We start from the raw sequence: 13,741 nt of genomic DNA on the forward strand, positions 1-13,741 counted from the left end.
TGCCTTTCTGATGGACAACGAGCCCTTTGCATCCCTTCAAATGGACTGGTCTTTAATTATTTCCCTTCAAATGGGCTGGTCTTTAATATTTGTCCTTCAAAATCGAACTTATACCTATAGGGGCATAAGTTCTTTAAGGATGTTGGCATAACTTATGGATATTATGATGTGTAACTTACGTCTCTATAGGAATAAATTTGATTTTGAAAGGCAAAAATTAAAGACCAGCACAAGATGGGGGTACAAGTGCAAATGACCCCTTTGCATTTGGATAATATTTAGTTCAAAATTAAAGAAGGTTGAAGTTAGAAAATAGTATTAGGACTTAAAATTAAGAAGCATGGTTAAGCTTATAAGTTGGTCAAATTGACTTATAAATATTTTTTCGCTTATTTATGCATTTAGTAAACATCAAAAGTGTTTATAGTCCAAGTACTTGTAAGCTAAAAATAACCAAAAATCATAAATTGATTATCCCTAGCTAACTTATGATTTTACAACTTTTACTTTTTGTGAGCAAACGTTTTTATGATCTTATACCTAGTATATGTCTTTTATGATCTCCAAATTATTCTTCCTAAAACATAGATTAATCATCTCTATTTTATTTTCGTCATCTGTCATTTTTTATGTAACAATAATTTCAATTTATATTTTTTGTAAAATGCTTTAAGGATAACCATTTTAACAGACACACTAACTGTTTATTATTAGTTTCAACACCTATATCCAGACACTAAAATCAGTTTCAACACTTTTTTATCAGCTTCTTTTAATCAGCTAATCCAAACGAGCTCTGAAGATGTACGAACATGAATTTTACTTGAAAAAAAGTTAAAACTTATGAGTGAAAATAATTATTTTTCTTGAAATACTCCTTAAATAAAGTTTTAAAATATTTTACCAATATTTCAGATGCTGAAGTTTAGTGCTAAAAACACTGATGGCCAAACCAGTATTTACAAGTACTACTAAATCCGCGTGTTTAATAGTGAAATATTATTTCATAGACAAACCGAAAAGTATCACTCTTTTTTTTTTTTTTTTTTTTTTGAAAAATAGGATAAAATTTGTTTGAATTTCAACAAATTTAAATTTACTTATAGACCTAGAAAAGAAAAGGACAGGACTCCGCGATTTACTCTTTCAACAACAATGCCACCTGTATGCCAACAAAACATTTACAACACTACTGATAACAATAATCCATTAAATGTCATTTATTTAATTTATGTTGTAAGCTGTAAGTAGTGGAGTATATTTCTCATCATTTTCCATTTTCAACTATGGAAATATAGTTTAGATGGATGTCATATTTCTTAAATCCTTGCTATATTTATTCTTACTATAATTATTTCTCAATATGAATCCCCCCCACCCCCACCCCCACAAATCTTCTTTTCTAGTCTCTATGTGTCCATGTTGTTTGTGAACTAATCTCAGCCCCTTTCTTTTTGGGAGTTTTTCGTGGCTGTCCACCTCTAACTTCTCTCTTCTCTCTTTCCCTTCTTGGCCTAATTCTTCTTCAACTCTCTTTGTATCATTGCCACCTATCTTACCCTTTCTTTCTCTTTTTTTATTTTCCCCTTTTCATCAGCCCTCTCTGGCCTTTCTTCTTCATTCAAACTAATTGTTTTTGCATGGTTGGTTTCTTGGTTGTTACATTTTTAGTATGTCTAGAATACTTCAAGAAAGATAATGGGCAATGCAGCAGAAAGTTGATGAGAATTAACAGCCTTTTCTTTTGTATCAGCTTTTATCAAGAAAGGTATTCTACTCAATCCATTTTGTTCATTTCAATCCCAATAAAACAGAAACATGAAAAAAGATACGATCTTTGCATTATGCAATTCCCTCTGTTATATTGAAAAGGGTAAAGGTCAAATTTTTATTATTGTGTTTGCATTTTTCTTGTTAGGCAAAGGAATTGGTTCTTCACATTTGGGTTCTGCTGCTTCTATCTATATTCATTTTCATCTCTTAGCAAAGGCTTGTTCTTGCATTTGGCCATTACACACTCTTCTATGGGAACCAAAATGAAGGGGATCTGCAAATATATCTCTAATATCTTTGGTATTTGCCTTTTCCCTTAAGCCCCGTATCCCTATGTTTTTTTTTTTTTTCTTTCAATTTGAGTTATTGTTTTGACTGGGGGAAAATTGGATTGTGATTACAGTTGTGAAGGAGAGGGAAATAGAGATTGGATATCCAACTGATGTTAAACATGTGGCACATATTGGTTGGGATGGACAATCAGGCAATGCACCTAGTTGGGTAAGTTTTCTTTAGTTTCTTCATCTTTCTTTGGTCCACATTTTTATATCTGCCCATTTTTTATTGAAGGTTCTTTTTTTCTTCTCATATACCTAATATTTTGTTTGTTTGGTATTGGTTTTGGTTCTTTTGGAACTTTATAGATGAATGAATTCAAGACTGGGCCTGATTTTGCAGCAACTTCCATTGGTAATTCTGGTTCTGCACATTCTCCATGGGCATCTCAAGGTTAATATTTTTGCTTCTAAAAACAACCCTCTATTTCCCTCTTGTGTCACTACCAATTGTCTTGTGACAAGCCAAGAATAATGACCAAAGATGTGTTACAACACTATATGATTTTTCATCTATTGAGTTGTTGGAATCATTTGGAAAGAATCAAGACGGGGAATAAAAAAACAAAGCAAGTGTCTGATATGTTGCTTTAAAACATGTGCAATGTCCATAATCAGACAATGGAATTATGGTTTTGTCACGGGTTGAGTTGTTGATTGAAATATGATAAACTTGTCCTATGTTTTGTAGAAAAATCTGTTAAAAGGGACAGGGCAATTCTTTCGTTTTTTTGTTTATATTTTTCGTCTTGTTTTGTTTTTTCCTTGAATGGTCTGTATCTCCTAGGAGAATTCAAATTTATATTTTTTAAATGCCTGAAATTTCAAATGACATATTTTCAAGTGTCATTTAAAGTGAACCTAAAATAAGGGTTGAAATGAATTGTCATTGCAGTTTGCATTTCAAATCCAAATTATATAAGGTAAATCTAAGTAGGTGCAAAAAATTTAAGCCTGTGAAAATGAATTACATATTGCCGCTTGTGGGATTACACTGGGTATGTTGCTGCTGTTGTTGTTGAAAATGAATTACATCTGGTCCAAAGCCCTCCATCCAAAGGGACCCTAAGATTCTTTGCCTCAAACCAGGGAAAGCTTTGGACTTATCTGTTACAGAGAGGTCTTTAACTTGGAACCAGAAAGGGACAGTATTTGATGTGCTTTTCTTAAAATAATCTTGGCTGTTAGGCAAGTATTGTCTAGTACCAGTGACACACTAATATAGTAATTTCATAACGTCTAGATTACCTAACAACCCTCTGTGAAAAGGTTAGAAAGGAATATATATCTTGTAAATTATTCTTTGAGTCGGAATCATGGAACAGAGGAATCATTCAATTGACCAGTAATACAAGCATTTCACTCAATTAAGCTTTCATCTTAGTTCTCTTTGAAGCTAAGCTAATCCAAGTTTCACAAAAGTAATATTTGTTTTTCTTACTCTTGGAGATGAAACCAAGCAACTACTTTTACTAAGATTTAAGTCATGCTCAACCATTATGCATTATCACTTACTTTGACATGTGACATTCAGTGTAAACATTTCATTTAGGAGAGTGCAAGTTTCTTGATTTTTCTTGAAAGAACTTTGATGCAGAAAAGTTTCTTAAATGCATGCAGTCTGTTTGTTGGCCATTCAACTTGGATGCATTGCTTTTTGTTTATATATTTGAGTGAGAACTCATTTTTTTAAAAATATTTCCATATTCTAGTAGGTTATAAGAAATGCCGAAAATGGGCAATGTATTACTTGAAGTGGCTCATAAATGAACATTTAACATTTCATGTGATGGACTGATTTCTAATGCCAACTTCTGGAATTTCTTGATATGAGTTGATTCATGAAATAATTTCTATAGTAGAGGTACCTCAGCTAATATCTATCGATACCTATTTTATGGTTTTTATCTCATCTTTTTGACAGATTACACAGAGTCAACAAGACAGCAACACTTATTTTATGGTTTTTATCTCATCTTTTTGACAGATTACACAGAGTCAACAAGACAGCAACCAGTGTCTGACCTTTACAGGGATGTAGCACCTACAGTGGTTCCTAAGAAACAGAAGCGGAGGAAGCCCAAGTCGACATCCTCTCCCAGGTCTGGTTCATCATCCTCATCAAGGTCATCACGAGCAGAAAAATCCAAGGCTAAATTTGTTGAAGGCAATGTTAAAGCAGTAAACATAGAAGTGGCTTAGTGTTACAAACCTGTAGCTCAAACTGCTGAATATTCTGTCATTGCCTAGCTATCTAATTTGTTCCGGATTGAAGAGAAAGGCCGAGGAGGGTATAGAAACTTGTGTAGATGTAGAGAGTGTTACACTGCAAACGGTATAAAGTAATATGGAACAAAACTAAAAAGTAGAAGGGCTTAGAGATGTGAAACACAAGGTGAAAAACTTAAAACTTCCAAAACCAGGACAATGTTTTGGGAGACTTACAAATTCTTTTTCTTTTCTTTTTTATTATTTATTTTCTTTTAGTTTTATCTTTCCTCTTCTTGGAACTACGACGAGGAAGGCTCGTGTAAAGAGTTGAATCATTTAGTCTATTGGTTGAAGATTGTACTAATGCTAATTATTTGATTTGAACAAACTCCAGGGATTCTCTCATACTCCTGGTTTTCCTGTTCTTGATTTGTTCCACTTTACAGTATGTAGCCAGGATATTCATATTCTTTTTGTGGATAAGTTATTATTTGGATCTCGACGCCCAACAGAATGTCACAGGATTATTTAATCTAATAATGACAGATTATCAATTGAATGAAGCTGCTAATCTACTGCAAATTCAGCATCCTCAATTTGTACAACTACCAAATACGTTTCATATAACTTCGATGAGCAGAGTGGAGAATTGGCTATTCTATTTGTAACCTTAAGTCACCCTTAAAAGAAGTCCATGCCCCTTTGCATAAAATTATCTAACAACAGGCCTACCCCTGGCTCTCCCTTTATTACCGCTTTTTTGGAAGTGGCTGTTTTTTCTTAAATCTTTAAATTTATGTTTCAAGATGAATTCAATTCTTAATACTCTAGGAGTCTAGGACATTAATATGATTTTAGTTGGCCTAGTTCCCCACGGCCAAAAAAAAAGAAGAAAAAACTCATACCTTTGACTTTCAGCAAATTTGATTAGTTCTAGCCATATAAAAAGAAATCAGGAAGCACAAAAAAATAAAATCCCCCCTCCCATAAAGAGAAGACAATAGAAACAAAATAAAGGGTTGTCTTTTAATACAAGGAAACAACAGAATCAATACTGCTAACGGATCTAAGTGCAAAATGGTCAATTTACTCATAACCAAAATACAAAATATATATGTATATATTGGAAAATAAAAGTAAAAAAGATTGAATAACCGTTGGTAGTTTGGTCCCGCCATTTCAGTCGTAGCTTACATGGAGGAAAAACTTTCATCTGACTAAGTCTTCACTTGATTCAAGATAATCATCCCAAATGTCACTTTCTCCTCTTTTTCCCCCTTTTTTCTCCTTTTTTCCAAATCTTGAAACCAAATTGACACTATTGAAAGTTGGAAAAAAAAAAAATGAAGATGGTCTCAAAAACCTTAATCTTTTACATGTTCATGTTTTATGTTGCTATTAAGGCTCAAGATTATGATGGTAATTCACCACCTGCACCTCCTCCTGCAGAAAATGACTGCAATGGTATTTTTTTATCCTATATATTCATCTCTAGAACTAAAGAGCTTCCCCACGTAAAGAATGCAAGTGCACAAGCCTGGGCCTTTAAGGCTACGGCAACAGTACTTAATGCAGGTATATATGAGCTCAAGAACTGGAAAATCTTCATCGGGTTTCAAAATCGCGAGCTTTTAGTCTCAGCTAGCAATGCTGTGTTAGTAAGTGGTGATGATTTCCCAGCTCCGGTTGGAAATGGAACTTACCTAGCTGGCTATCCTCAGACGGATTTGAAAACGTCGATTGATACTGCTGGTGATTATACACAAATTCAAGCAGAGGTTGAGTTAACAGGTACACAATTTGGAATCAGACCACCAGGTTATCCCATGCCTAAAACTATTAAGCTTGTCAATGATGGATACAAATGTCCAGCAGCAATTCGTAAATGTAAGTGCTTAACTAGCTATGTGAATGAACAATTTTATGGCAAATCTTGTTCAAATTCTGAATCTTTGTTTTGTTTGTTGTGTGACAGCAACAACGATGCATGTCTGCTGTGTGAAAGACCCAAAATTTAAGGCTAAAAATTTCACAACCAAGTATTTCCCACGCCAAAATGGTGATCTTTTGATCTCTTATGATGTTACGCAAGCCTATCCGAGTAACTATCAAGCACAAGTGACCATACAAAATAATAATCCTTTGGGACGCCTTGATCAGTGGAATTTAACTTGGGAATGGATGAGAGGGGAGTTTATCTTCTCGATGAGGGGAGCATTCACTCGCAAGATAGATTATTCGGATTGTGTCTATGGTGCTGCAGGACAATACTATCAAGACCTTGATTTTTCTAAAGTCATGAACTGTGAAAAAAAGCCTGTTATAGCTGATTTGCCTCCAGATAGAGCTCAAGATAAAGATGTCGGGATGATACCGTACTGCTGTAGAAATGGTAGCATCATGCCAAGTGTAATGAATGAAACCAATTCAAAGTCTGTGTTTCAGTTACAGGTCTACAAGCTTCCACCAGATTTGAATCTAACAGCTCTTTACCCTCCTGAGCATTGGAAAATTGTCGGTGTTCTTAATCCTGATTATAAGTGCGGACCAGCCTTAAGAGTAGACGAAACACAATCCTCGGATCCAAGTGGACTTCAAGCTACTGTCACAGCTATTGCAAGTTGGCAAATAGTTTGCAATATCACAAAACCAAAAGATAGAGCGAACCGGTGCTGTGTTTCATACAGTGCCTATTATAATGATTCTGCAATCCCCTGCAGCACTTGTGCATGTGGTTGTGAGAATTCTGCCAAATGCAATCAAAACGAACGAGCGCTGCTTCTTCCTCCAGAAACACTGCTCGTGCCATTCACAAACAGAAGAGAGAAATCCCTTTATTGGGCTAAACTAAAGCACTATCATGTCCCTAAGCAGTTACCTTGTGGCGATAACTGTGGGGTTAGTATAAACTGGCATATTGATTCAAACTACAAAACAGGATGGACTGCTCGGATTACTCTATTCAACTGGGGAGGAATTGCTTTTGTGGACTGGTTCATTGGCATCCAGTTCAAGAAAACCGGTTCTGGCTTTGCACAAGCTTATTCTTTCAATGGAACTTTACTTCAAAACATGAATGACACAGTTTTCTTGAAAGGACTACCTGGTTTAAATTACTTGATAGCAGAAGCAGACGGACAAAAACCTGGAGACCCTAGAGTACCCGGAAAGCAACAATCCGTCCTTAAATTTGATAAGAAAAAGTTAAAAGATATTGATATAGTAAATGGGGATGGATTTCCAACAAAGTTGCTATTCAATGGGGAAGAATGTGCACTTCCTACTCATCTTTTAGTATCAGATGGAAGAAAACAGCATGCAAAATCTTGGGTAATCGCCATCACAACATTGTTAACCTTCTCGCTGATGGTAAAAGACCTGCAATGATTGAAAACTGAGCTGTTTTTGGCTGTACATTTCAAGTAAATGGAAGGAGATTCTCAAGTGACATTCTGCCTGGGGAAGTTTCCATTTCTAACCTCACATTAGTATAGCACCATATCCAATATGATAAATGGATTGATATATAAGCTCAGTGTTCAGAACACGAGAATCACGTAATTTTGAGGAGTGATTCTTGAGGCTGCTGCAAATTAATGCACACTGAAGCTGCTAAAGGAAAAAAGAAGAAAGGACGAATTGTTTCATCCAAGAACATGGTCTAATTTGTGTCAAATTTAGAAGATCATAAGCAGGCCTAATTCTATTAGTATCCTTAGATTGATCCATGATCAGGTATGCGGGGAACAATAGTTATAATCCAAATTGGTTTATTCCTAGTCCCAAAGTGTGTTCAACCCAGTACTCGGGTTTTAAGGACCAAAGCTTCCAAAAGGGAAAAAATGCAGTTTGTAAGCTAAACTTCATTTATCATATGCCTTTTCCAGATTGTGTGAGCAAGGTTTTATTCTTATTTCATGGCAAAGATCAACTCCTTATGCTTATTATGTTATTGGTCTCTTGTCCTTTCTTTTTGTACACAATGGCCATGGCTGCTCTAAACTAGTTGTATTGTTGAAACTGACAAGCACTCGAAAGTAGTAATATATGGAAACAAGAACACCAAAGTACACATGTATATTAAAAGTTGAAACTGATCTTCTAATGTTATCATCTCCATTACAATAACAACTTTAGCAGAAACAGCCAAACATCAGAAAACTCGAACAGAAAGAAATAATCTCCTAATCTTTGTTTAATCAAAAACCACCTAGGAACAATCCCCATGTTGTGTTTCTCCAATGAGCAATCACCAACTCTCAAGGTCTTATTACCCTCTAAACTTCCCTTTATTCTTCTCAGCATATCAGTGGAATTAGTTAAACAAAAAATAATTGTTCTTTGCAGTTACAAGTGTTCTATTTTCACTACTTAAGCCAAAATAAATAAAAAATATATCTCAATCTGTCACACTGGAGTCAATCAGACTTGTGCCAGTACCATTTCACCTCAGCATTTATAACAATTCGCCTAATATGTACTACCAATGAACTGGAACTATAAAAGCTTCAAGTATGAGAGCAGCAGACATTTATCTACCTATACAATCTATCCAAACATTGTATTCATCAATATAATACAGTATAATGCCAATGCGATATATCATGAAACGATATGTAACAACCATCCAAACAAGCTGTAACTCAATCTAACAAACCCTAACATGGGAGACATAGGCTTTATAGTTGAAATGCATGATGTTTACATAAGAAAAATATTACAACAAAAGAAACTGAAATTTCTGTCTATAAATCATGAACTAGAAGCACAAGATATATGATTATGTGCCCTAGTAGAATTGCACATATCTCCATGGTAATAGTGACAGTAAGTTGGGCTTGAAAATACGGTTATCAAAAAAAAATGTTAGGCATATTTTAGCCTAACCACGAAACCCTTTTAAATAAAGGTTGGAAAATGCATCACGAAAAGAAAGTACGAGATAAAGCATCGAGCTTCGGCATGAATTTTTTTTTCTATTTTGATAGGTAAACAAAAAGTTTTATTGATGAAAACTAGCACTAAGCTTCCGAATGAACTTGTTTTTGAAAAATTAATTTCTTCTTCCTCAATTTTTTTGCTAATGAGGTAAGTAGGGTGTCAAACGAGCTAGTTGAGCTAGATTTGGGTAACAAATGACCAGCTTAAAAGTTACTTTGGCTGCAATGAATTGGGACTAAAAAAGGGGTCATAACCCAACCGCTTAATTCTTATTAAGTTTTAACTTTACTATTTGATGAGTACCTAATAAAATTATATTTTGTTCTTTATTGTGGCTATATATAACATATAAATTAAAAAAAATCTTTTTAAAAATATTTTGACAAGATTTTATGGGTCAATTTGGGTTACATATCAGCTCAATTTTGATGGGCTGAAACGAGTCGGGCTTAAATAGGCAAAGCTAATAAATGGGGTGGGTCAATGAGCAACCCAAATTTAAACGGGTTGAATAGATCATATTTTCAAGGACTAATTTTACCATCCTAATAGTAAGCATTAAAATAATAGTTTCAAATTAAAAAAAAAAAAAAAAAAAAACGGTTGTGCTATGAAGTGCATCTGGGATTTGGGAAGAGAAGGCAAAATCAAAGCTGATTTTAATGTCACACATTCGAAGCTTACTATGAGGAAATTTAATTTGAAGGTGACTTGCGTACATTTCTTTGTTGGACATGTATTAATTGACATCTACTACAACTAAGTATTAATGCATTCTCCCATTAAACATACATTACCATTTATTAGCCACCATATCGCTATCCTTATCTTAAAAATTTCTTTGCACAATTAATACTTCCTCCACTTTAATATAAATGAATTTTTAGCACTTTTTTTTATCCAAAATAAATAAATTTTTTAAAGTCGAAAATGCATTAATTTTTTTTTTTTTAAGGTTACCCTTCTCGTTAATGATGTTTTCAACTATACTACATTTTCTAGGAGTATATAGTACTCCCTCCGTCCATTTTACTTGTCCTCTATATTAAAAATACTTGTCCAATTTGAAAAATCAAGAGATACTTTACTATTTTATACCTGTTTTTACCCTTAGTATTAATTATTTGATTAAAAGTTCTGTTGAATTGTTCGTGGCTGCACAACTTTTAAAGTATGTTTGATTGATTTCAATTATTAGATGATTTACGAATAATTATGGGTGATAATGTAAAATTCTCATTGTACTTATGACTCCTTAAGAGGTGTGCCAAATCAATATAGGACAAGTAAAAATGAACGAATGGGGTTTTAAAGAGGGAATAACTTTTCAAAGAAAAGTTTGTGAAGAAGCAAAAGTATAATATTAACAAATCACCTTTTAATTAATATCTTTATTTAACTTTCTTAAGGGGTGTGTCATACCCCAAAAATTTCATTCATTTTGGAGTGGAGTGAGTACTAGAATTAATTGGACACCAATGAACCAGAGGCTACCATTACTTGAACTCATACATGATGGTTTGTGTGGAGTGTGGTGACCCTCTAGTCGCTTAGTATTCGAATTTATACATGATAATTATAGCTTAAGTTGTAGTATCATTCTAGTCACTAAAGTACTTTTGCCCTTTGGGGAATATAACTAAATTTAAACGAAATAAACTTTTATCTGATAATAAAATAATCTTCGCGCAAACGGTTAATATCTTCATATTTTCAGTTGCATGATTATTTTTCAGTGCAAAATTCCTCAGTGATAATGATACGAAACGATAATGGTGCTACACTTATGTTCCTTTTTTTTGTTCCTTTTTTTTTTCTTTTTTTTTTTTTTATACTACGTTTATGTAAATAAGCTTTTATATTTATTTCGTTCACTTTTAATTGATCATTCCCTTAAAAAAATACTCCCTCCTATTTAAGAAGAGCATCCACTTAATAATTTGCACACCTCTTAAGAAAATACCAACTTCTAAGCAAAAATAGGTAATTTGACTAAACCACTCTTAATTAAATAGGTATTGAGATTTAGTCACTTAACAGTTAATAATGACAAATCTAGAAAAAAAATAAGGTCAATTCTTTCTTGATTTGATAAGTGACCATTATTTTTTAACCAAAAAAAATAAAGGCTAAGTGGATACTTTTTAAAGTAGAGGCAGTAATAAATAAAAGGGAAAAGGGTCAAAAATACCCCTCTACTTTGGAAAAAGGGTTAAAAATATCCTCCGAACTTATTTTTTGGGTTAAAAATACCCCTCCCATCCTTAAAGTTTTCAAATATCCCTATCTTGTGAAATTATCCTCCAAAATAACCCGAAATTATTTTTTAAACCCGCTCCATCATTTAAACCTGACCCAACTATAAGATCCCTTATTCCCTCAAATTTCAAACCTACATATTGGGGAATAAGGGGATCTTATGGGTTATTATTTAGTTGGGTCGAGTTTAACTGATGGAGCGGGTTTAAAAAATTATTTCAGTTATTTTATGATAATTTCAGCCAAGACAAAAAAGATATTTGAAAATTTTAAGGATGAGAGGGGTATTTTTTACCCAAAATAAGTTCCGAGGATATTTTTAGCCCTTTTTCCAAATTAGAGGGGTATTTTTTATCCTTTTCCCTAAATAAAATGCATATTTTATCATAATACTCATTCTAATTGATGTTAGTGTCAAGTCTCGAGAAATGAGTCATATTTTTCTCTTAATATGATGAAGTTGACACGTAAAAGGTGAACAACAGGAAGAACCTACTATTTGAGATATGAAAATTTAATATTTCGAAAGCTTGGAGTACCACAAATTAAAATCGTGTTTTTTCTTCCATTCAAAGCAACCATTATTGAGACGCATTAATATCTAAGCCATGCATATTGCAGCAGAAAGAAAAATGCATTGGTAGCATGGGACAACTTCAATTATGATGATATATTCGTGAATTAATGCATTGAGGCACTGCTTCAAAGTCTTCTTTGTTCAATAGTCGTAAACTTATTAAATCTGACCTAAGTTCTTAATTTTGGTACACGTCAAAGTATTTCATACCGGCGGATTCAAACAAGTCTTTATTTGGTAAAAGCATGAGAAATCTCTCTCATAGCTCTGCTTGCAATTAGCCACTCAAGGATGAGATATATATCTATTTGAAAACCAAAAATTAATTGCATAATCGCATCACTACAAGAAAGTATAGAAATGGCAACAACTCTTTTGGCAACAAAAATAATATAGTTGGCAAAATTCAATAGTTGGCAACAAAATTTAATTTTGTTGTTGGCATATATGATGAATCTTTTAAAAATGAACTTTTTTTTGTCGCCAAACAATTTAATTTTGTTGCCATAGTATTGATTGTTATTGCAAAAAATACTTTTGACAACAACAAAAAAGTTGTTGCACATCGTTGCAATAACAGCCGATGGGAAAAGTTTATGCAACAACAAAAAAAATATTTTTGCTAAAAGTATTTTTTGCAACAATAGTCTATCTATGGCAACAAAAATATTTTTGTTGGCAAATGTCTTCTTTCTTGTAGTGCATGCAATCGTGCATGTCGACTATAGGACCATTCTAATTTATAACTCTAAGCTTACTTAAGTTCCATCTTAAATAGCTATGCATGTCAAATTGCAGATGATTATGGAGTTCAAATTACTTGAGAGGTGATCAATAAAATACTTTCTAAGAATAATGAAGTGAATCAAAAAAATAAAAGTTGAATCAAATCAATGAAACCTAAAGATTTAATGTTTAATTTTGAAGAAAAATGAACATAAAATTACTCCATGTTGTAGTCATAATTTTTTTTTAAGAATGTTATCAGTATTTTGAAATAAAACTTTTCCAGCTTATTTCCATAATTTGAAGTTATCAACATTTTAATCGTTACTCATTTTACACTAAAACTTTAAATGGAGGGAGGAAAATTCTCGAGTTACCTTATCCTTATAGCCACTATTAGCTAGGTGAAATCATAACGTAACATTTTGTGATGTGTATATATGTGTGTGTATAGCCGCACAAATGAGACTCTAGGTTACTTTGCTAATCAACACTTTCTACCTGTGATTATTGTATAATTCATCATACAATTAAGAATTGAAGTGGCAATTTTATAAATGAAAAATGATCCTGCTGTATTGGTCTGATGGTTGCTTCAATAACACCTAGTGGACACTTTGAATTTGACATTAAACCACCTACACGACTTGTAAACCAGGCCAATTTGGATTTGAAACAGTAAAAAAGATATAATAACGTGACCCTGCTACGTCTCTGGTGAACACGTCATGAATGTATATATATAGTCAGCTCGTGGGACATGATGAGCTAAAAGAAAGATTGCAACTCTTAAATTATATTGGTTTTGTTCGTCGATCTGCACACCAAAAATAATTAATATATTTTGCTTACGGAGTGGAGTATATGTTTTGTCTCTTGTTTTATTGCGTTTCATTCGCATATGATTGTAATTTGTGTG

General features: G+C 33.3%; 2 protein-coding genes across 2 annotated transcripts; both read left to right on the plus strand.

The window, feature by feature from the left end:
* Positions 1-1,386: 1,386 nt before the first annotated feature.
* Positions 1,387-4,556, plus strand: LOC132046310 (CRIB domain-containing protein RIC10-like). The gene is made up of 5 exons (XM_059436895.1): positions 1,387-1,768; positions 1,919-2,073; positions 2,177-2,274; positions 2,418-2,502; positions 4,096-4,556. Exons 1-5 carry the CDS (start codon positions 1,641-1,643, stop codon positions 4,308-4,310), a joined length of 681 nt encoding a protein of 226 aa, XP_059292878.1. The 5' UTR covers positions 1,387-1,640; the 3' UTR covers positions 4,311-4,556.
* A 321-nt stretch (positions 4,557-4,877) lies between these two features.
* Positions 4,878-8,257, plus strand: LOC132046309 (COBRA-like protein 10). The gene is made up of 2 exons (XM_059436894.1): positions 4,878-6,206; positions 6,295-8,257. Exons 1-2 carry the CDS (start codon positions 5,663-5,665, stop codon positions 7,704-7,706), a joined length of 1,956 nt encoding a protein of 651 aa, XP_059292877.1. The 5' UTR covers positions 4,878-5,662; the 3' UTR covers positions 7,707-8,257.
* Positions 8,258-13,741: the final 5,484 nt, after the last annotated feature.

The sequence above is a fragment of the Lycium ferocissimum genome, chromosome 2 (genome assembly GCF_029784015.1).
Source record: "Lycium ferocissimum isolate CSIRO_LF1 chromosome 2, AGI_CSIRO_Lferr_CH_V1, whole genome shotgun sequence".
Lineage (NCBI taxonomy): Eukaryota > Viridiplantae > Streptophyta > Magnoliopsida > Solanales > Solanaceae > Lycium > Lycium ferocissimum.